General features: G+C 41.2%; 1 protein-coding gene across 1 annotated transcript in view; it reads left to right on the top strand.

The window, feature by feature from the left end:
- Positions 1-3371: 3371 nt before the first annotated feature.
- The window catches only part of NUDT3 (nudix hydrolase 3), a 118732-nt gene continuing 100842 nt past the window's right edge, over positions 3372-21261 (top strand). Inside the window, exon 1 of the mRNA XM_028509296.2 lies at positions 3372-3786. Within this exon, the coding sequence (XP_028365097.1) occupies positions 3688-3786 (99 nt within the window). The 5' untranslated portion in view covers positions 3372-3687. The remainder of the gene's footprint in view (positions 3787-21261) is intronic.

The following is a 21261-nucleotide window of genomic DNA, read 5'->3' as shown; positions in this document are numbered from 1 at the left end:
ATAGGGAATCAACAGTAGAATACATAAAGCCAAGAATCAGAATAGTGATTTGGAATATAAGAGGAAGGAAGGAAGAAAAGAAGGAAGGAAGGGAGGGAGGGAGGGAGGAAGGGAGGAAGGGAAAAAAGAAAAAAAAAGCAATCAAAACAGCAAAAAAAAAAAAAAAAAAAGAATCCCACCTCTGCCCTCCAAATGAAGCTAGTGTAATAAGCCTCTGGGGCAACTTCAATCATGGGGGTGCCAGAAGGAGAACAGAAAGAGGAAAAAATTGAAAACCTATTTGAAAAAATGACATAAAATTTCCCTAACTTGGTGAAGGAAATAAACAGGCAAGCCCCAGAAGTGCAGAGAGTCCCAAATATGATGAACCCAAATAGTCTCACACCAAGACACATCATAATTATAATGCCAAAGATTAAAGACAAAGAGAGAGTCTTAAAGAAGCAAGAAAAAAAGCAATTACCTACAGGTAGTTCCCATAAGACTGTCAGATGATTTCTCAAAAGACACTTTGCAAGCAAGAAGGGATCGGCAAGAAATATTCAAAGTCATGAAATGTACAGACCAACAACCAACACTACTCTGCCTACCAAAGCTTTCATTTACAATTGAAAGATAGATAAAAAGCTTCCCAGACAAAAAAAAGCTAAAGTTCATCATCAGCAAACCCATATTATATGAGATGTTAAAGTGACTTATTTAAGAAAAAGATTAAAACTATGAATGATAAAATGGCAATAAATACATATCTGTCAACAATTGAATCTAAAAAACAAAATAAGCAAATAAGCAGAACAGAAACAGAATCATAGATACAGAGAATGTCTTAGTGGTTGCCAGATGTGAAGGTCAGAAAAATGGGCAAAAAGGGTGAAGGGATTAAGAAGCACAAATTGGTAGTTACAGAGTAGCCATGGAGAGGTATAGTACAGCATAGGGAACGGAGTAGCCAAAGCACATATATGCATGACCCATGGACATGGATGAGGGAGTGGGGTGGACTGGGTGGAGGGATGAAAGGGGGAAAAATCGGCACAACTGTAATAGCATAATCAATAAAATATGGTTAAAGAAAAAAGAAAAAATAGTTTGTGTCTTCAAGCGAACGACATGTAATAAAACCAATTTTACCATAGGCTAATTTTATAAATAAGAGTTAAGTTCCTTTGGCAACATTATAATGAAAGGATGTCATTTGAGGACCTGTTGTCCTCAGTGACTAACAGAGAGAGGACACTGTGTACTGTGGAGATGCTTAACTAAGGGATGATGCATGTTCTGAAGGCATGCAATTTAAAACTTAAGAATTTATTTCTGGAGTTTCCATTTAATATTTTTGGGATACATCGATTGTAGGTAACTGAGACTGTGGGAAGCAATTTAAATCTAATATTTACCCACTGTCTACCAGGAAAGGTTGGGATCCCTTGGTTAATGTTCCCTGAACAAGAGAAAGTAATGATTACTACTAAGACAAGGGATCTGGGAGTAGTCTTGTAGGCTCTTGTAACTAAACAGGCCCATAAAAGCTGGGGATGGAATTAGAAACCAATAAAAAATCTCTATCCATCTATTCAATCAACATTTACTGAGCACTTATTTTGGACAAGGCCTTGTGATAGGATATGGGAGTATGAGGGTTCATGACACAAGACTATCCTTAAGAAGTTGATAACCTAACTTAACTATCTTTGCTCTTGTGTACTGAAACCTGCAGTGCCTTTTGCAGTTCTGCTCTGAACCTTAATTAAGTGGCAGATCGTACATGTAGCTGTCTAGCTGCTGGTGTGTTTATACTGCTACTTTTCTGCAAAGGCTTTGGCAGCTGGTGGCAAGAGCCATAAATATGTTCCTACCCCCTGGATCTGCCCCTGAGAATTTATCTTAAGGAAGGATCTTAGATATGGACAAGGATTTACATACAGGGATGTTCATTGCTTTTCTAAAAAAACAGAGGATACAACCTAAACTTCTAACAATGGGAAATGGCAAAATAATTGATGATATGCCCCTATAATGGACTATTAGGTGGTTATTAGAAATGGTATTTTAAAATAACATAATGGCATGTAGGAAAGGCCAGGAGAAAAATAGGACACAGATTTCTACAGAAGGTGCTCAAAGATATCCATAATTTAGTATCTTAGGCCCTCTGTATTTTTCAAATTTTTGACAACGTGCTTTTTATAGTATTTCTACAATCAGGACTTTTGGGAGTTTTCCCCCTTTATTTTAGAGACCTAATGGCAGAGAAAAAACTAGAAAGGCAATCAAAATGACCAAGATTTGGGAAACTGTTATGAGGACTGACCAAAATTAACTGAAATTCCACATGTTATGTGGCAAGAGTTGTGTGAAATGTCAGTAATATTAGCTGCAATATACTGACTGCCTACTATGTGCCAGGGACCAAGTAGGTTTATACAGAGGAAAAATAAATTATATAATTCAGTTTCCAACCTAGGTTTGTTTGGTTTCATATCCTGATACAAGCAAATTCAAAAAGGGTAATAAGCAACTCCCAGACAAATCCTATACAGGATTTTCAACATGTTTAGGGCATTGGAGGTCTGGGTTGCTGATAACATTGACAGGGCTTATGCCAGCTCGAGTGTGTCTGACTATATATTTCCCTAGAGAATCTGTTTGACATTCACAATATACTACATCTATTGCCAGAAACGATGATGCCTTATGATTTGCATTATGTGTGCACATACATACACGTATCTTCCCTTTCTGACCCTCGTGTTTACCTTGAAAGGAAGTATTTGCTTTATTGCACAAATAAAGGATATCAGGATAAACATTTGTTCAACGTACCACAGCCCATAAGACTTCCAGACATTCTGGATGTCAGTGAACCATGCCAGCCCTCCCAACATACTCCCGCCCCAGCCCCCACCGTTTCGGTGTAGTACCTAATCCCAGGGATTTCGGGGTGCACTCTCATTGCGTTTAATTGTATCCCACTTTATTCCCCCCAATCCTTGCCTCTCAACCCCTGCCTGATGGACTGGCAGTGTCAAGACCCTGGCGGCCTGGCCTTGGGTCATCTTCAGCCTAGGACTCGCTGCGTGACCTTGTGCAAGTCCGTTTCCCTCTTCGCAGAGCTGCAAGGATGAATAGCTGGGGCTCCACCCTGGTCATTCCTTCGTGAGGCCGCCCTGCTCCAGTATGCTTTACTTCCAAGGCGCTCTCAGTCTGCGCCGCACCAACCTCACCCCTACGCTCCTGGCGTAGAGACCGCCTGGAGTTGCTCAGCTCACTCATTCAAGACGCTCGTTTACGCTGCGCAGGCTGGGCGGGCGCGATTCCCGAAGGCGGCCAGCGCTACGAGCGCGTGGTCATCAGACAGGCCAGCACAGCCTTACGCCACTGACGCAGCGCGCCCAAGATGGCGGCGTGGTTGTCGTCGGGGGTGGTGGCAGCAAAGGGGGTGGCAACGGTGGTAGCAGCGAGGGCGGCAGCCTTAACGGTGGTGGTGGCAGCGCGGAACCTGGGACAGGGGGAATGAGGCAACTGCGGCGGATTAGTGGCGCAGCCGTCTAGCGGAGAAGCGGATCACTCTCCCTGCTTCTCTTTACTGAGCCGGGAGCGCGCGTGCGCGCGTGCACGGCCGTCCGGAGCGGGCTCCTCACCCTCTACTCCCGCGACCCGCACCGCACTCCCACCCAGGCTCGGAGGATGATGAAGCTCAAGTCGAACCAGACCCGCACCTATGACGGCGACGGCTACAAGAAGCGGGCCGCATGCCTGTGTTTCCGCAGCGAGAGCGAAGAAGAGGTGAGGCGCCAGGCCGGGGGTCACCGGAGTCGGTGGCCGCCTCGGGCCGAGGCGTGGGGGCACAGCGGACCGGGGACTATGTGCTTGGGCTCCGGGCAGGACTGCTCGGCCAGGCCCGAGTGAAGTTCCGACGGAATTTCCTGAGGCGAAGAAGAGGGGGAAGGCAAAAGGATGGTGGGTGGAAGGGAAGTGGGTCTGAGCATGGCCATTCGTCATGGGCTGGGTGGAAGGAAACGCCAGCTTGGGGTCTGGTCACTTCAGAGCCGGCCACCTGTCTTCGGCCGCTGGTCTTCGGGGTAGAGCGGCCACAGGGTGGGGTGGGGTGGGGTGCGGGGAGGTGAAGGCAGTGACTGGGGAAGAGTGGTTTTCGGTCTAGGCCTCCAGCTTGGGGTCCATGAAGGGCAGTTCCGCACTTGTCAGTCCAGCACATGTGTGCAGAGGCCGCCTTGCACGAGGCGCAGGCCGCCCCTTTGTGGCAGAGAAATAGTCCACTTCATTGACAGGTTTGGGGTTTGCCTAAGGATTTATGTGTGTCTGTGAGACATGGGCGGGGGGCGGGGTGGGGGGTTTGGCAAGATTTAGGGTGTGCAAAAGCCAAAGCCAGTCGTTTATAATGGGCTGGGTAGCCCTTTTGGTATAACCTGAGAAGAATGGATATTTGACAAGATAATCTTTGAGGGTTGAAAATTTTTAATTTTAATTTGGAAGGCCGAAAGTGGTATTTAAGATATTTGCCCTGATATTCCTCTACTGCTCTATGTGAAGGCTCTTGGAGTTAAATATGCTAGCAAAATAGAAATGCTTTCCATTAGTTTCTTTTTACATAGGGTACTTGCAAAAAGAAAAAGAAATCTCAGCCCTTCAGAGCTGTTTCTGTGGTATAAAGGGAATTCAGAGAAGGAACGTGTTTCGTAAATCCACAAATAGCGCTTTGGAAATTTATGAGATGCCTGTGGGAACGCATTTCTCTCACGTGCATAGTAGGAAAATGGCAGTTAAACTGGAAACAATGAAGGACGGTGAAATTCAATATGTTGTAGTTTGGCATTCAGCAGTGGGCTATGGTGGATACAGAGCACCGTGTTGAAATGAGGGGAAAGTAACTTGACCCATTAGTTATGAAAAGAAGCTGTGATGAAAGAGACGGATGGATTGGCAGGAGTGTTGGTCCAGAGATATTTAGGAGGAAGTGGGAATTTAAATTATAGCCTGAAAAATATTAATAAAGCACTAATCGTGCTGTTGAGGGATCACGTGTGTTCCCTTTCAGCAAAACAGAAGGAAATGGGTTTTGTAATGTATACTTTGTGTCCTAGCATATGTCGTAAACACCCCCCCCCCCCAAACAGATGCATTATAATAGGTGCACTAAGCAGGGCCATACTGTAAATTATGTACTGTTTTGGAATACATATTTGAGTAAGTAAAGTTATTGGTGGTGATTACTGCTCCAGAGGCTTTGTTCTCTTCATTATCATATCATATGGGATCACAGGGTGTTAACTAGGTGGAAAACTAATTAGCATAATAACATGTTTCACTACAGTACTATGGTTAAGTCTGTGAGCACTCCAGTTATAAGTGAAAGTATATAATTTAGTTGTGTGAGTGGTGGAAGATTTTATTTGTTTTTAAAAAATCATAGGGCCCTGGCTAGTGTGGCTTAGTGAATTGAATGCTGCCTTGTGAACCAAAGGATTGCTGGTTCAGTTCCCAGTCACACCACATGTCTGGGTGGCAGGCCAGTTCCCCAGTAGGTGGCATGTGAGAGGCAGCCGCACATTGATGTTTCTCTTTCCTCTTTCTCCCTTCCCCTTTCTCTAAAAATAAATAAAAAAATATTTTTAAAAATCATACTAGAAATTGAGAATATGTGAGCATTTTTAAAAATTCTTTAAAATTTTTTAAAATTTGATTTTAAGCAGGGGGAAAGGAGAAGAGAGAGAGAGAAACATTGGTTTATTGTTCTGCTTATTTATGCATTAATTGGTTGATTCTCATATATGATCTAGTCTGAAATCAAAACTGCAACCTTGGTGTATCCAGATGATGCTCTGAGCAACTGAGCTACCCAGCCAGTGCAACGTGTGAGCATTATGGATAAATTGGAAACCCTTTATTGATCATAAGCGAACTAGAGATTTCATTTTCCATTTTTTGTTAAAGGTTTATTATTTACTTACATTAGTAGCATTAATGTAATAGATTTGACTGATCACGGGTTTCCTCTGAGTTTTTTAAAATATATTTTATTGATTATGCTATCACAGTTCCATTTTTTTTCCTTTCCTTTATCCTCCTCTGCTCTGTACCCCCATCCCTCCACCATTCCCCCCCCACCCCCACTTTAGTTCATGTCCATGGGTTGTACATATAAGTGCTTTGGCTTCTCCATTTCCCATACTGTTCTTAACCTCCCCCTGTCTATTTTGTACCTACCATTTAAGCTTCTTATTCCCTGTACCTTTTCTGCCACTCCCCCCCCCCCCCCATAACCCTCCATGTGATCTCTCCTGTTCTGTCATGCTGTTCCTGTTCTAGTTGTTTGCTTAGTTTGTTTTTGTTTTGGGCTTTTTTTTTTTAAGGTTCAGTTGTTGGTAGTTGTGTTTGTTGTCTTTTTACTGTTCATAGTTTTGATCTTCTCTTTTTTCTTAGATAAATCCCTTTAACATTTCATATAATAAGGGCTTGGTGATGATGAACTCCTTTAACTTGACCTTATCTGGGAAGCACTTTATCTGCCCTTCCATTCTAAATGATAGCTTTGCTGGATAGAGTAATCTTGGATGTAGGTCCTTGCCTTTCATGACTTTGAGTACTTCTTACCAGCTCCTTGTTGTGTGCAAGGTTTCTTTTGAGAAATCAGCTGAGAGTTTAATGGGAACTCCTTTGTAGGTAACTGTCTCCTTTTCTCTTGCTGCTTTTAAGATTCTCTCCTAATCTTTAATCTTGGATAATGTAATTATAATGTGACTTGGTGTGTTCCTCCTTGGATCCAGTTTCTTTGGGACTGTCTGAGCTTTCTGGACTTCCTGGAAGTCCATTTCCTTTGCCAGATTATGGAAGTTCCCCTTCATTATGTTTTCAGATAAGTTTCCAATTTGTTGCTATTCCTGTTCTCCTTCTGGCACCCCTATGATTTGGATGTTGGAACAGAGTTGTCCTGGAGGTTCCTAAGCCTCTCCTCATTTTTTTGAATTCTTGTTTCTTCATTCTGTTCATGCAGTTAAATGTTTATTTCTTCTTTCTGGTCCAAATCGATGATTTGAGTCCTGGTTTCCTTTCCTTCACTGTTCCCTGTACACTTTCCTTTATTTCACTTTGCATAGCCTTCACTCTTTCCTCTATTTTGTGACCATACTCAGCCATTTCTGTGAGCATCCTGATTATCAGTGTTTTGAACTCTGCGTCTGATAGGTTGTCTGTCTCCTCATTGCTTAGTTCTTTTTCTGGAGTTTTGACCTGTGTTTTCATTTGGGCTATATTTCTTTGTCTCAGCATACCAGTCTGGATGAATGTGTCTCCTTTAACTCCTTAGTTGTCAGACTTCCATACAGTTTGATTTCTGGCAGTTTTGATTGTTTTTGTTGTTGTTGTTTGTTTGTTTTTAAATCTGTTGTTGTCCTTCTTTATGTGAGGAAGCAAAGTGTATCTACCTATGCCTCCATCTTGGCTGGAAGTTGGGTTTCCGCTACTGAATTTAAAAAAAAATCTTTTTCTACTGAATTTCTTTTTGAACATTGGTTAATGAGAAGATTCATGCAAATCTTTAATTACAGATTCAGTGGATGTTACAGCTAATACCTAGGAAAATCAGAATTAATAAAATGGACCCATTTCAGACCTGTTCAGTTCAATTAAATAAAAGTGTATTAAGTGTATTAAGAGCTTACTTTGGGTACAGCTCTCTCTAATGTGGGATAAACATCCCTCCCTGCCCCTAAAAGATGAGTGGTTTTCAGTGGGATCCCTTAATTGGGAGAGATTTGGGGCAAGAAATCATCTCCAGGGTGCTGTTCAACTCTCTGGTTATATAATTGTGTTGGATGGGAAGAATTTGTTAGTTCCAGGAGAACTTTTATGTTCTTAATAGAAGTGCTAGAAATGGAAAGTATTAGCTGCCACATTGTGGGAATGTGAAATTCCAATTCAGTAGGACATTCAACCCATTTTTATTTTTTAATGGGCACTAATAACTTTAATCAAGGTAAAATAGTTTAGCCGTGCCTGGGTAGCTTAGTTGGTTAGAGCATCTTATTGATACGCCAAGGTTGCTGTTCAGTCCCTGGTCAGGGCATATACAAGGATCAGCCAATGAATGCATAAATGGATGGAACAATGAATCAGTGTTTCTCTTTTTCTCTCTACCCCCTCCTCTCTCTAAAATCAATAAATTTAAAAAAAAAGTCATTTACAGAATATTATTAGCATTAACACAGTTGTAATGCAGGTATAAGTAGGATCCTGATTTGTAGGTTTAATTAACCAGTATCAGGAAACATACATACAGTGTAACAAAAAAAGAGATGGAAAATATTGGCAGATAATAGACCATGAGTCAGACCTTCTAACATTATGTTTTATCAGCCCTAGAAAATTTATTTATAGGCCAGCTGAAATACTGATCCAGTATTTTAAGATGTGTGAACATATTCAGCAAATTTACCAACCAAGTTTGTTCAGTGTCATGTTCTGTGATACATGTCTGTTACAAAGGCAACAGACATGCAGGGAGCTTAGTCTGGTGGGAGAGATGGAAAAGCAAACAGATCCATGAAAATGAGTTCCCTTTCCTTCAAACTTCTGGATGCTTTTCCTGTTGATAAACAAGTCTATAGCAGGAAAGTAATTTCCCTACTTACAAATTTAACTAATTGTGATTTACATTTTGATAAATTAAAATCTTTAAGTTTGGGGTGTTGATGATAACTAATATTCATTACAGTACTTTGAACCTGATGTACAGTGAACATTTTCTTACCCAACAGACCGTTTTGACTCAGGTAGACAGCATAGGAAGAACTCTGAGACTGCGCTGCCATTGCTGGCCAAAGACTAGCATCCTGGTTGGCAGGCAATGCCTTTTAGCACTTAGGTAGAAAAGATAATAAACCAAGGCAGGGAGGAGGAGGAAGACATGTCTTACCCACTAACTCAGCAGTCCTGAGCCTGTTCTATAAGATTGCCAGGCACTCTGAACAGCACAAGCAAAACTGTGACTGTGAAGGAGTGGGGAGCCCTTGAAAATCTGTATGTATCCTCTCCACTAGCTGGGAAAAGGAAAACCTTGAGATTGTGTATTCATCCCAAGGCCTGGAAGGGAGAAGCAAAGGGGGTCCACAGTGCCCAAAGAAAAAGCCCATAAAACAACTTTGGTTAATCGCCTGTCTCCCCTCACATATACAAAATGAACAGAGGAGTCTAGAGTAAGATACGGATTTGGCCTAACAGACCCCCACACATACTTACATTTGGGTAGTTATGTCTCCCTGGGAGAAAGCTGGCACCACCTTCACCAGCCAATCAATATAATTCCCTCACCCCCCATCCTGCCAACTATATAAGTCCTCAGAACAAGGGACTCACTGTTTTGGCCCTTTCTTGCCACAGGGAGTGGTTATGGGGGCCCTGGCCAGCCAGCCTTTGGCTACCCAGGTGCTGGTCACCTGGCCTCTGGTAACCTGGTCTCTAGCCACCCTGCTTTTGCCACCCTTGCTTTTGTTCTCCCATTAGAACTTACTACTAATAAATTTAGCCTATATACTGACAGGCTTCCTGACCTGTAATTCATTACTGCATCGGCAGGAAGAACCAGGTTTTTCATGTTAATGTTTTAACCAACTTGGTACACTGAACACTTGCTTTTACTGTGTGAGTTATGGGTATGACATATCACACCCATATGGCCTCCCAACCAAGCTATACTTACAGAGTCAGTTGTACTTCTGTATTTGTTCATGTTCATGGTACTTACTATAGTTATCTAGTATAGTTAAATTTGATGTAAACCAGTGAAATTTGAGTTTTATTAAAAAGAATGGTTTGTGAGCGTTTCAAATCACTAAAATAAATTACTGCTCAATTATATGGAGAAATAAACTGAAAAAGATTGGGAGGCTGTTTTAAAAGTCTAGAAGGACTCTGCTCCTAAATCACTTCATGAGTGTTTTCAGGTTCTTGTTTATGTCTGTTGGAAACATAGGTCATCACAATGGGTGTGGCATATGAAAGAAAGACAACTTGCAATTCAACAGTAGACCTGCCTGCACTCAAGGTAAAATCTTGGACCTCCCAACAAAGATTAGCAAATAAATACACATTTATATTTTTAATCTGCCATATCTTCCAATTAATATTTTTAAAGATTTTATTTATTTTTAGAGAGGGGGAAGGGAGAGAGAAAGAGAGGGAGAGAAACATCAATGTGTGATTGCATCTCGTATACCCTTTACTGGGGACCTGGCCTGCAACCCAGGCATGTGCCCTGACTGGGAATTGAACCAGTGGCCCTTGGCTTCACAGTCCATTCCTCAGTCCACTGAGCCACACCAGCCAGGGCCCAATTAATATTTTATCACAAACAGTATAGAAGACAAACTTGTTGAGTAAATTTTTATTTCATTGGATTGGGTTATATGACATTCATCTTTGTCATGTTATTCAACTTTGGCCCTCCTAAAGCATTTTCAGTGAAAATTTTTTCTTCTTCTCCCACTTCTTTCCATTTTTGGAGCTTCTGTGATGACAGGAAGTGAGAGACCCTAGGGGTGGGCTTGTCTGTACTCTGTACCCTCCCCAGAGTGGAGTAGGGGAATCTAACACTGGCATTTTAGACAGTCAAACTATCTAGCAGAGTAAAATATTCACTTGGAAAGGTCAGTGATACAGTCTGTATACCAGATGACATCACAGTGCCTGGGAAAGTTCAAGCTGGTCCTAAACGGTCTGTTTATACTCCAAGGGGGGAAAATTACTGATATGATTATCTCAGATTTTCCTGTGCATTAAAACTTTTTAAAAAGAAAGGACAAAAGTATCCTTAAGGGTGTTAGGTTTGTGGAGCTGTTCCATCAGGAGCCCTCCATCTGTTGGCAAGGGGCCACTGCTTCTCACTTTCTCAGATCCTTGAGCATGCTAGGTTGGATGGGAAGATGACTGACATTGAAAATCCTCAGTGAGCAGGACTCTAGTGGCCTGAGTATTTGTCAGTAAAAATGCCACAGAGGAGCAGATGGAAGAATGTCGCTGCAGAACACACCTTCCCCCTGGGCCCTGGAGAGAGGGGGGTAAGACACAGGTGGCAATCCCAGAGACAATAGCCATGATGAAGGACTTCTAGAAGATCCCAGGCTGGTTGGGCAGTTTTTTGTAGTATATCTGGATACATTGATCCAGTCATCTGACTGGACATTTCTGCTCATTTCTTTATTCTTTTCTAAAATTTTCTTTATTTATTTTGTTTGCTCCTCATTTTTCTCAGTCTTTTCCTGGAGGCGTGTGTGTGCGTGCGTGCTTTCCCTTGTTCCTGTCTAATAACACTGGTTAGTCAGGTAAACATTTCTTCTATTACCTCTCATTCTTCCTACTCCCTGCGATGTGAATCCTGGTCATACATAACTGCAGCCTTCCTTCTTCTTTTCTACACCTTGTCCTAATCTTACTTGCTTTTGAGTGATTCTCATTTCTCAATAAAAATATAGTGTTGTATATTAATTGTGTGTGAAGCAGGCTATATTTTTCTTCATAGCTTAATATTGTTCAAAAAGAGAGGACCCTGTTCAAGAATGCATTTGTTTGTTTATTTTTTTAGCATACTTTTTTGAGAGCCCTACTATGGACTAATCTCTGTGCGAGACCCTGGGAACACACAGATAAATAAGGCTACGTTCCCTCATAAAGCCAACCCCTCTGCCTGTTCTGCACTGTGCCCATCCCCTCCAGTAACGTCACTCCTACAGTGACCAGTCTCCCCTGCTTCATCACCTGTGTTCTTCTCTGCACTGTCATTCCTAGGCAGAAAAGCTGTAAGATTTACTATGTGTAAAAAAAAATGCTCTCTTGACCTCAGATACCCTTCAGCTACCAACCCCTTTTTCTCTTTCCTTTCACAGCAAAACTTTTCTGTACTTGGTTGTCTCTACTTCTCCTCTTCCCATTTTCTCTTGAACTCATTCCATAGGCATTCTTTTTCTCTGATTCTGCTGAAGCCACTATTCAAGATAACCTACAAGTTACTAAACCCAAAAACCAGTTCTTAGTCCTTACGTCACTGGATAATTCTTTTCATCTTGAAACACTTTCTTCACTTTGCTTCTAGAGCATCTCTCAAGTCCTTCTCTCCCTTTCTGGTTGCTCTTTAATATTGTTGTTTTCCTCCTCACTTTCTGATCTCTTCAGTGCAGTACACAAGGGCACAACTTTGACCCCCACCCCCAACACACACTTATACAGTAGGTTATCCCATGCAGTTCCATCTTTAAATACCATGTTTATACAGATTACTTTCATGCATCTATTTTTAGCCCTCACTCTCTTGAAATCAAGACTTGAATATCCTACACTGTACTTAGTATTTCCATCTGGATATCTGAGAGGCATCTCAAACTTAAAATGCCTAAACTGAATTCTTATTTCCATCCACCAAAAAACAAAACAGCAACAAAAAAACACTTCTCCCACAGTTATCAGTAAATGAAATCTCCATTCCATGCTACCAGTTGCTCAGGTTGGAAACCTCTAAGGTATCCTTAACCTCTTCCTTTCTCATGCCCACATCTTATCTGACAGCAAGTCCTGAATAACCTTCTCTCTTCAATCTCCACTGTGCTATTCTAGCCTAACCCATTATTCCCTTTCTCCTGGACTATTGCTGCCTCTTCCTAACTGGTCTCCCTGCTTCTGCCTGTACTTCTCTAGTCTTCTCTACCACAGCTGGTAGAGTCTTTCTTCAGACACAGAAGTCCGATCATGTCGCTCTGCTCCAGTGGTGTATTGTCTCAGTAAATCCAAAGTCTTCTCATGCTCTGGATGATCTGGTCCCCTGCCGTGGTACTGACCTCGTCTCTTCCCCTTCTCCCTCCTACTTATTCCTCTCTTCTAGTCACACTGGCCTTTGTGTTGTTTCTTCCCCCTATTTCCTGCATGGCTTAACACATCGCTTCAGGTCTGCTTAATTTTCACCTTATCAGACAGGTGTTTAATGATCAACCTGTGGAAAATAATACCAGTCCATTGTCACTGCATGTCTCTGATGCTATTTTCCTTGGCAGCACATATCAACACCAGACATATTATGTATTCATTTATTTATTATATGTTTCCTCTAACTAGAATGCAGGCTAGTCCATGAGCATAGGAAATTTTGACTGTTTTATTCACTCCAGTATCATCAGTACTTAGAACCTAGGTGGTCAGTAGTATTTATTGACTGTGTAAATGAATAAATGAACATAGTCTCTGCTTTTAAGAAGCTTACAGTCTAGTGGAAGATCTGGAAGTAGCCAAAATACATCAAATGCTAGCGTATACCAATAATGTGTTGATAAATATGTTTCAGAGAAGTCTCCCAGCTCTTCACGTATTTCCAGTATCTTAGTGACAGATTGTCTGATGATTTTAAGTATCAGTGCAATAGGAGTATATGTATACTTGGTTGTAAATCTTTTCTGAATCTAATTGGATCAATCTATGATAGGACACTTTGGATTTCTTTTGGATGTTGAACTTGAAAGTTTATACCATCCCGGAGGATTTGTGTCCAGTAGTTGATATAATGTACTGATCCTCAGCCCTAGTGGTACAGTACTTTAGGGAAAAGGATTTTCATTTTGCTGATAACTTGGAACCTTTTCTTAATAAGTAAATAAATACATCAACAAACTACTATCAAGTAATATAGTGGATACTGTTTAAATGAATTGTCCATAGTGGTTCATAGCCTACAATAGAGGGGGGACCCCTAAAACAGAATTTATTTATAAAAAATTTTGTATTCTTACATGTTTAAACTTCAGTCAACTTAAAAGTTTTCTCCATTTGATGCAATACACCTATTGACACTTTTTCCCTACTGCTCAAAACAGTTTTTGAAGTGTTGGTTTTGATACCTTTTAGTGCTTCTGCCATTTTTTGTTTTACCTCTTCTATATTGGCAAAATGTTTTCCCCTGAGGACTTTTTCCATCCAGGGAAACAAATAAACAAAAAGTCACATGGGACCAGGTCAGGTGAATAGGGAGGGTGGGACACAGGGGTTATGTAATTTTTGGTCAAAAACTGCTGAGCATTCAGTACAGTGAGGGCAGGTATACTTGTAAATCACCCATCATGAAATGGGCAAATGTGTTCAAAGGGTTCTCAGAAAAAATTCACTGAATCTAAACACAGCCTCTCACAATAGCACCAGCTGGTACACTGATACAGATGGGTTTTTAGAACATCCACCTGGCAGGGGAAACCTGCCATCTAGAAGATAATTGTGGTTTTTAGGGGATCCCCCCTCAATGTCAAGTATGGATTCTAGTTACTATTAGACTAGTTAATTTGAAGGTGAAGGTTGGTGACAGATGGTCATAAAAATTTTCTGTCATCATTATTTTGTTCTTTAGGTCAAAGTGAAAGAAACATGATATAAAGATTATGGGTGCTAAGTCATGAAGCATTTGATTTATGGTGGTAGTATATGAAATAGAACAAAGGAATCATCATAGGCAAAAAAGATAATGTGAAAAAAGAAAAATAAAAAATTGAATTAGGAAATAGAGCCATCAAACCTAAAATTTTGTAAAAAAACATTCACACCTAAAGTCTTTCTTTTTTTGTTTTTGTTTCCTATCCTCACCCAAGGACATTTTTTTCATTGCTTTTAGAGAGAGAGGAAGGGGAAGAGAGACATTGATGCGAGAAAGAAGCATCAATCAGCTGCTTCCCGTACACACTGGACTGGGGAATGTACATGTCCAGACCAGGGGTGAAACCCCCAACCGAGGCATGTGCCCTGACTGGGAATTGAACCTGCAACCTTTCAGTTACATGCAGGGGTGTCCAGCCTGTGGGCCACACGCGGCCCAGGATAGCTATGAATGCAGCCTAACACAAAATCATAAATTTACTTAAAGCCTTTTTTTTTTTCTTTTGCTCATTAGTTTTCATTAGTGTTTGTGTATTTAATGTGTGGCCCAAGACAACTCTTCTTCCAGTGCAGCCCAGAGACACTAAAAAGTTGGACAGTCCTGGTCACAGGATTACATTCCAACTGATCTATACCAGCCAGGGCTAAGTCAACTTTCTGAGTAAAATCATCTCAACACTCAATGAAACTTACTTGAATCCAGTGTCAGAATTTCTGCCCTAAAGTAACATGAAAGCTGCTTGAGAATGTTCATATCTTTTTACCACCCTTCCTGAGTCTTTACTTTCTGAAACCCCTTGAATAGGGCAAAATGTTCATTCTTGTATTTATTCATTTACTTATTTTTTCTGCAAACTTGTATTGAGTGCCTATTTTCAGGCCATACACTTTTCTGGGATACAGTGATGAACAAGGCAGGATGGAAGCCTTCATTCTTGTGGAGCATTTGATAGGAATGCAAGGAGACAGTAAATGAGCAAAAATATAAGTGAACTTGATTTTAGGCAGCAGTGGGTGCTGGGCAGGAAATAAATGTGTGATATGATTGTGGGCTGTGGTGGGGTGGTTGGCAAATTTTGATTGGGTGAACCCAAATGGAAAGACAGGTGAAGAGCAATTACAGAGGCACCAAGTGGGGAATGAGCTTGGCAAGAAGGAAGAACAGGAAACTGGCTGGTGTAGCTGGAGGGCAGAGTGAGGGAGAGTGGTGGGAGATCTTAGAGAGGTGGGAGGGAACCAGATCCTGTGGGGCCTTGTTAACCTAATACTTTTCTTGATTCTCCATTAGTCTGGCCTGTCTCAATCACTTAAAGCAAGGCAGCAAAGAAACCAGTAACATATTATGAAAGGACCTTTTTTCCTTTGAATGTAAAGCAGGGATGTCCAACCTGCAGCCTGGAGGCTGCATTCAGCCCAGAATGGCTATGAATGCGGCCTAACACAAAATCATAACTTTACTTACACATTACGAGATGTTTTTGTGATTATGTGTCGCATTGTATTTAGTGAATGGCTCAAGAGAGCTCTTCTTCTAGTGTGGCCCAGAGACACCAAAAGGTTGGACACCCCTGAAAGGGTAAAAGTGCATATAATGATGGGAATTTATTAGAAAAAGCTGTTTAATGTACAGGTGGAGATAAAGTACTATGATCTTTAAAAAAATGTTTTAATATATTTTATTGATTATGCTTTATACTTGTTCCATTTTTTTCCTCCCCTCCACCCTGCACCTTGCCTCCCACAGGCATTTTCCCACTTAGTTCATGTCCATGGGTCATACATATAAGTTCTTTGGCTTCTCCATTTCCTATACTATTCTTAACCTCCCCTCTCCCTGTCTATTTTGTACTTGCCATTTATGTTTCTTATTCCCTGTACTTTTCCCCAATCCCACCCTCCCCCTTCCCTGCTGATAATCCTCCATGTGATCTCCATTTCTGTGATTTTGTTCCTTTTCTAGCTGTTTGCTTAGTTTGTTTTTGGTTTTGGTTTTAGTTTCAGTTGTTGATAGTTGTGAGTTTGTTGTCATTTTACTGTTCATATTTTTGATCATCTTATTTTTCTTAGATAAGTCAGTCCCTTTACATTGCATATAATGAGGGCTTAGTGATGATGAACTCCTTTAAGTTGACCTTATCTGGGAAGTACTTTATTTGCCCTTCCATTCTAAATGATAGCTTTGCTGGATAGAGTAATCTTGGATGTAGGTCCTTGCTTTTCATGACTTGGAATACTTCTTCCCAGCCCCATCTTGCCTTTTGAGAAATCAGCTGAGAATCTAATGGGAATTCCTTTGTAGGTAACTTGCCGGGGTCCATCCAGCCTCGGCAGGTCTCTGGGTCCCCAAAGGAGGAACGGCTCAGGTGAAACGAGACACCGGGTGAGGTGCCGGAGGACAGCCAGGCTCTCTAGACCTGATTGACTCACCGAGAAAAATCAATCTTTATTTTTATAGGGGAGGTTATATAATATTCAATACATAATATTATTAAAACAAAAACGGTTACCACAGAAATAACTTCTAAAAACACAGAAGGTTTTACAGATCAATCATGTTAAACAAAGAAATAACTGAAAAGTACAGGAAGTCCCACAGATCAACCATATTAAACAAAGGTTATTTTGACCAAGAGGGTCATTAATCAGATAGCCAACGAAGCTATACGAGCACAAACTTTCAAATGCTGATTATAATTAAATATCTACTAAATTTCTATAAATTGGTCTAAATCAAAGGGGTAAAAGGAGTGATTTAAAAATTAGTTATTATTTATAGAAATTAGATTATCTAAATTAAATGATTTTTTACCTAGATTTATTAACTACATATCGGGGGGGGGGGCTATATTATGTTTCCATGTACTAAGATTATTATATTTAAATTAAAACTTCTTCCTCCTCTGTTTACCTGGTCCCATCAATATCCGCTGCTTCCCAGGGCACGGGAAAGGCAGTGGTTCTAATAAATCTTGAGCTTTTGAATGATGACTCCCTAGCCATTCCTAGCAATGGCCTCCTTCAGCATTCTGGCAGTTGGTCTGCCCATAGTTTAATTTTATCCTTAACTTCCCAGGTGAGGGAAACAGGCAACATTAGGGTTGCTTAGGGGTCTCTAGTTAGTGGTCAGCAAGTCATTTCACGCAGAATCAGAGGCATCGTGCAGTTTTTTGTTATAAAGCACAGGTGTCCAAAAACCTCACCACCTGATGCTAATAGGAACAAGCATACGGGAAGAGATAGACAGGATACCCAGCCACAGCCGCCTCTGTTGTGCAGACCTGTCTCATCCATCCCGACTGTGTCAAGGGTCAGTTGTTGGATGGCCTCCAACAGTAACTGTCTCCTTTTCTCTTGCTGCTTTTAAGATTCTCTCCTTATCTTTAATCTTGAGTAATGTAGTGATGATGTGCCTTGGTGTGTGCTTCCTTAGGTCCAACTTCTTTGGGACTCTGAGCTTCCTGGACTTCTTGGAAGTCTATTTCCTTCCTCACAGATTGAGGAAGTTTTCCTTTATTATTTGTTCAGATAAGCTTCCAAATTCTTGCTCTTCCTGTTCTCCTTTGGCACCCCTGTGATTCAGATGTTGGAATATTTAAAGACGTCCTGGAGGTTCCTAAGCCTCTCCTCATTTTTTCTGAATTCTTGTTTCTTCATTCTGTTCTGGTTGAATGTTTATTTCTTCCTTCTGTTCCAAATTGTTAATTTGAGTCCAGGTTTCCTTCCTATCACTGTTGTTTCCTGTACATTTTCCTTTATTTCACTTTGCATTCATTCTTTAGCCTTTACTCTTTCCTCTATTTTGTGACCGTACTCAGCCATTTCTGTGAGCATCCTGATTATCAGTGTTTTGAACTGTGCATCTATAGGTTGTCTGTTTCCTCATTGCTTAGTTCTTTTTCTGGAGTTTTGATCTGTTCTTTCATTTGGGCCATATTTCTTTGTCTCGGGGCACCTGTTATGTAGTAAGGGGTGGAGCCTTAGGTATTTACCAGGGCAGGGCTACTCACTTCGAGGTGTTGAGGTGTTGTGACGCTGTATGTGGAGGGGTGGGGTCCAAGAGGGAGCAGTGCTGCTTGCTCGGCTCTTGGTTGGCATTCAGTCACTTCCCCGGATATCCACAAGCAAATTGGGCCCTTCTGGTGCTGATTCCCAGGTGGTTGGGTTTGTGTACGTTCTAGGAACCTGTGGGCCTCTCTAGTGAACTCTCCTGTGAGGCTGGGAGTCTCTCCCACCACCCCAAGCCCCCTAGGTTTTTTCAGTCAGAGGCTTTGAGGCTTTCTTTTCCTATGCTGGAACCCTGGATTGCGTGGTCTGTCTTGTTCCCCAGTTGTTCCTCTTGGTTTATCCGCATGCAAATGTGGGACTTCCAAGTCCTCCAGCTACCACCTCACCTGCCCCAGTCTTCCAGTTGCCATGTCGCTACAAGTCCTCGCCACCCCAGTTGCCCTTCTCTGCTCCTCCTACAGGTCTGGATGAATGTTTCTTCTTTAACTGCTTGGTTGTTAGGCTTCCATACAGTTCGGTTTTCTGGCAGTTCTGGTTATTTTTTTGTTTTTAAATTTGTTGTTGTCCTTCTTTTGGTTGTGCAAGGAGGCAATGTATATCTACCTATGCCCCCATCTTGGCCAAAAACGTCTGGCTCTTTCTTTTTTTTAATTTTTAAAAAAGATTTTATTTATTTTTAGAAAGAACGGCAGGAAAGGAGAAAGAGAGGAAGAGAAACATTGGCGTGGGAGAGAAACATTGATTGGCTGCCTCTTGCAACTCCCCTAACCGGGAACGTGGCCCACAACACAGGCATGTGCCCCAACCAGGAATCTGCCAGCCTCCTTTTGCTTTGCGGGATGATGCCCAACCAACTGAGCCACACCGTTCCAGGCAGTACTGTGAAAGGATCCAAAGAAAAGCTCCTAAAGTTTTATACTCTTATTAGGGTAGTTTAGTCAGAAAGACTAGTTGGAATAGGTAATATATGCACATAATACAAAAAGCAAAAGGTACAAAGGATACAAAGTGAAAGGTAAATTTCCTTCCAACACATCTTCTCTAGCCACCCAATTCCTATTCACTGGATTTGCCCTGTCCTCCCCTTTCAGAGATTGTGTTTGTGTGTGTGTTTAACAGGTAGTTTATTTATAAAAGTTAATACTGCCATGCATTGCAAGTAAAATATTGGGGACTTTTTTTTTGTTTAATAGAACAAAGGTATGCCGTTTTTTCCTAGAAATGTGCTTGAACTGGGGCACTTAAGTACCTGTGGTTTTTCGACATTTACCTAGTTTTACTGAGGTTTGGTTACCTTAAGTGCCAGGGATCCTTCTAGAGTGGGGAATTGCTGGAAATATAGCACTGTGTGTGTGTGTAGGATCAGTTATTGTAAAGCTGAAAATTTGTTGGTGGTGGGCTGTGTGTGTCAGGAGAGTGCTATTATGTAGAAGGTACTTGCCTAACTAAGCCAAGTAGCCCCAGGAAAATGCTCAGCAGTTATCTAGGTTAGACTGGATTTGCTGATTTCTAACTGGTCTCATTGTTTAGATACTCAGAGTCTACCTTTTATGTCAGAGTACCTTCTTTTTCAAGGTAATGTATGTGCCTAAACCTTATAGGAAGCTGTTTACTTTATTCGTGTGCCTTTGCATCCAGCTGTGGAATGGGGGCCTGTGGAATCCTGAGTGGGATTGTGGCTTTTCATCTCCTCCTAAGGCAGACCATGCCTTAAAATAGACTTCTTTCCTATCTCTTCCTACCAGTCCTCCCAAAATGCCAGAGCTGGGTATGGGAAAACTTGACTAAAAAAAAATCATCAGAGTGCAACCTCCTTATTTATTTCCAGACAGAAAAAAATTACTAGAATGATACACCTATATTCAAATGTGAGCACCAAAAGTACTTATACTTACATGAGTATTTTTTTTTCTTTTTCTTTTTTGGCTTTTTTATAATTTAAATTGTGTGCTGCTGCTGCTTTCTTAGTGCAATTAATTAAAAATAGACTGTTTCTGCAAATCTGGTAATGTATTTGAGATAGGGTGCAATTGTGCCTTTTGTGTGATTTATCCAAATATACTTTAACAATTCTTAGACAGTTTAGGATGCTTTTTAACTCATTTTCAAAATGGAAAATTAATAAACTTGAGTGTCATAAAAGATCTTATGTTGGTGTATTTTGTGAGCACTTCTGAAAGGAAATAAAGAGATTGAGTTTCTACTCCGTGTAAAAAATTATTACAAAATAAAAATTTAAATTTAAAGCAAGTAGAAGCTGTGGCTGGCGTAGCTCAGTGGATTGAGCATGGGCTGGGAACCAAAGTGTCCCAGGTTCGATTCCCAGCCAGGGTACATTCCTGGGTTGCAGGCCATAACCCCCAGCAACTGCACATTGATGTTTCTCTCTCTCCCTCCCTCCCTCCCTCTCTCTCTCTCTCTCTCTCTCTCCCTCCCCCCTTCCCTCTCTAAAAATAAATAAATAAAATCTTTAAAAAAAAGAGCAAGTAGAAACCTGTTTATAAAGAGGAGATAAGAATATTATAAACATTAAAAAATCCCTTAATAGATTCTTTGTATATAGTTAGTTGACCTCTTCATTCATAAAACAGTGAAGTCCTTTTAAAGAACTGCTTGGCCCTGACTGGTGGGCCAAGTGGCTTAGTGGTTTGGGCATCGTCCCACAGACCTGAAGATCACTGGTTCGATTCCTGGTCAGGACCAGGTCCCTGGTTAGGGGCCTGTGAAGGGCAACAAATTGATGTTTCTATCACACATGGATGTTTTTGTCCCTCTCTTTCTCTCTCTCTAAAAATAAATAAACTTTTTTGAAGAACTGCTTAGAAAATCTTTTGTGTGAGT

Source organism: Phyllostomus discolor, chromosome 4 (genome assembly GCF_004126475.2).
Source record: "Phyllostomus discolor isolate MPI-MPIP mPhyDis1 chromosome 4, mPhyDis1.pri.v3, whole genome shotgun sequence".
In the NCBI taxonomy this organism is placed as follows: Eukaryota; Metazoa; Chordata; class Mammalia; order Chiroptera; family Phyllostomidae; genus Phyllostomus; species Phyllostomus discolor.
Note: the sequence above shows the minus strand (reverse complement) of the source record. Positions and strands in the feature narration are given on the sequence as shown.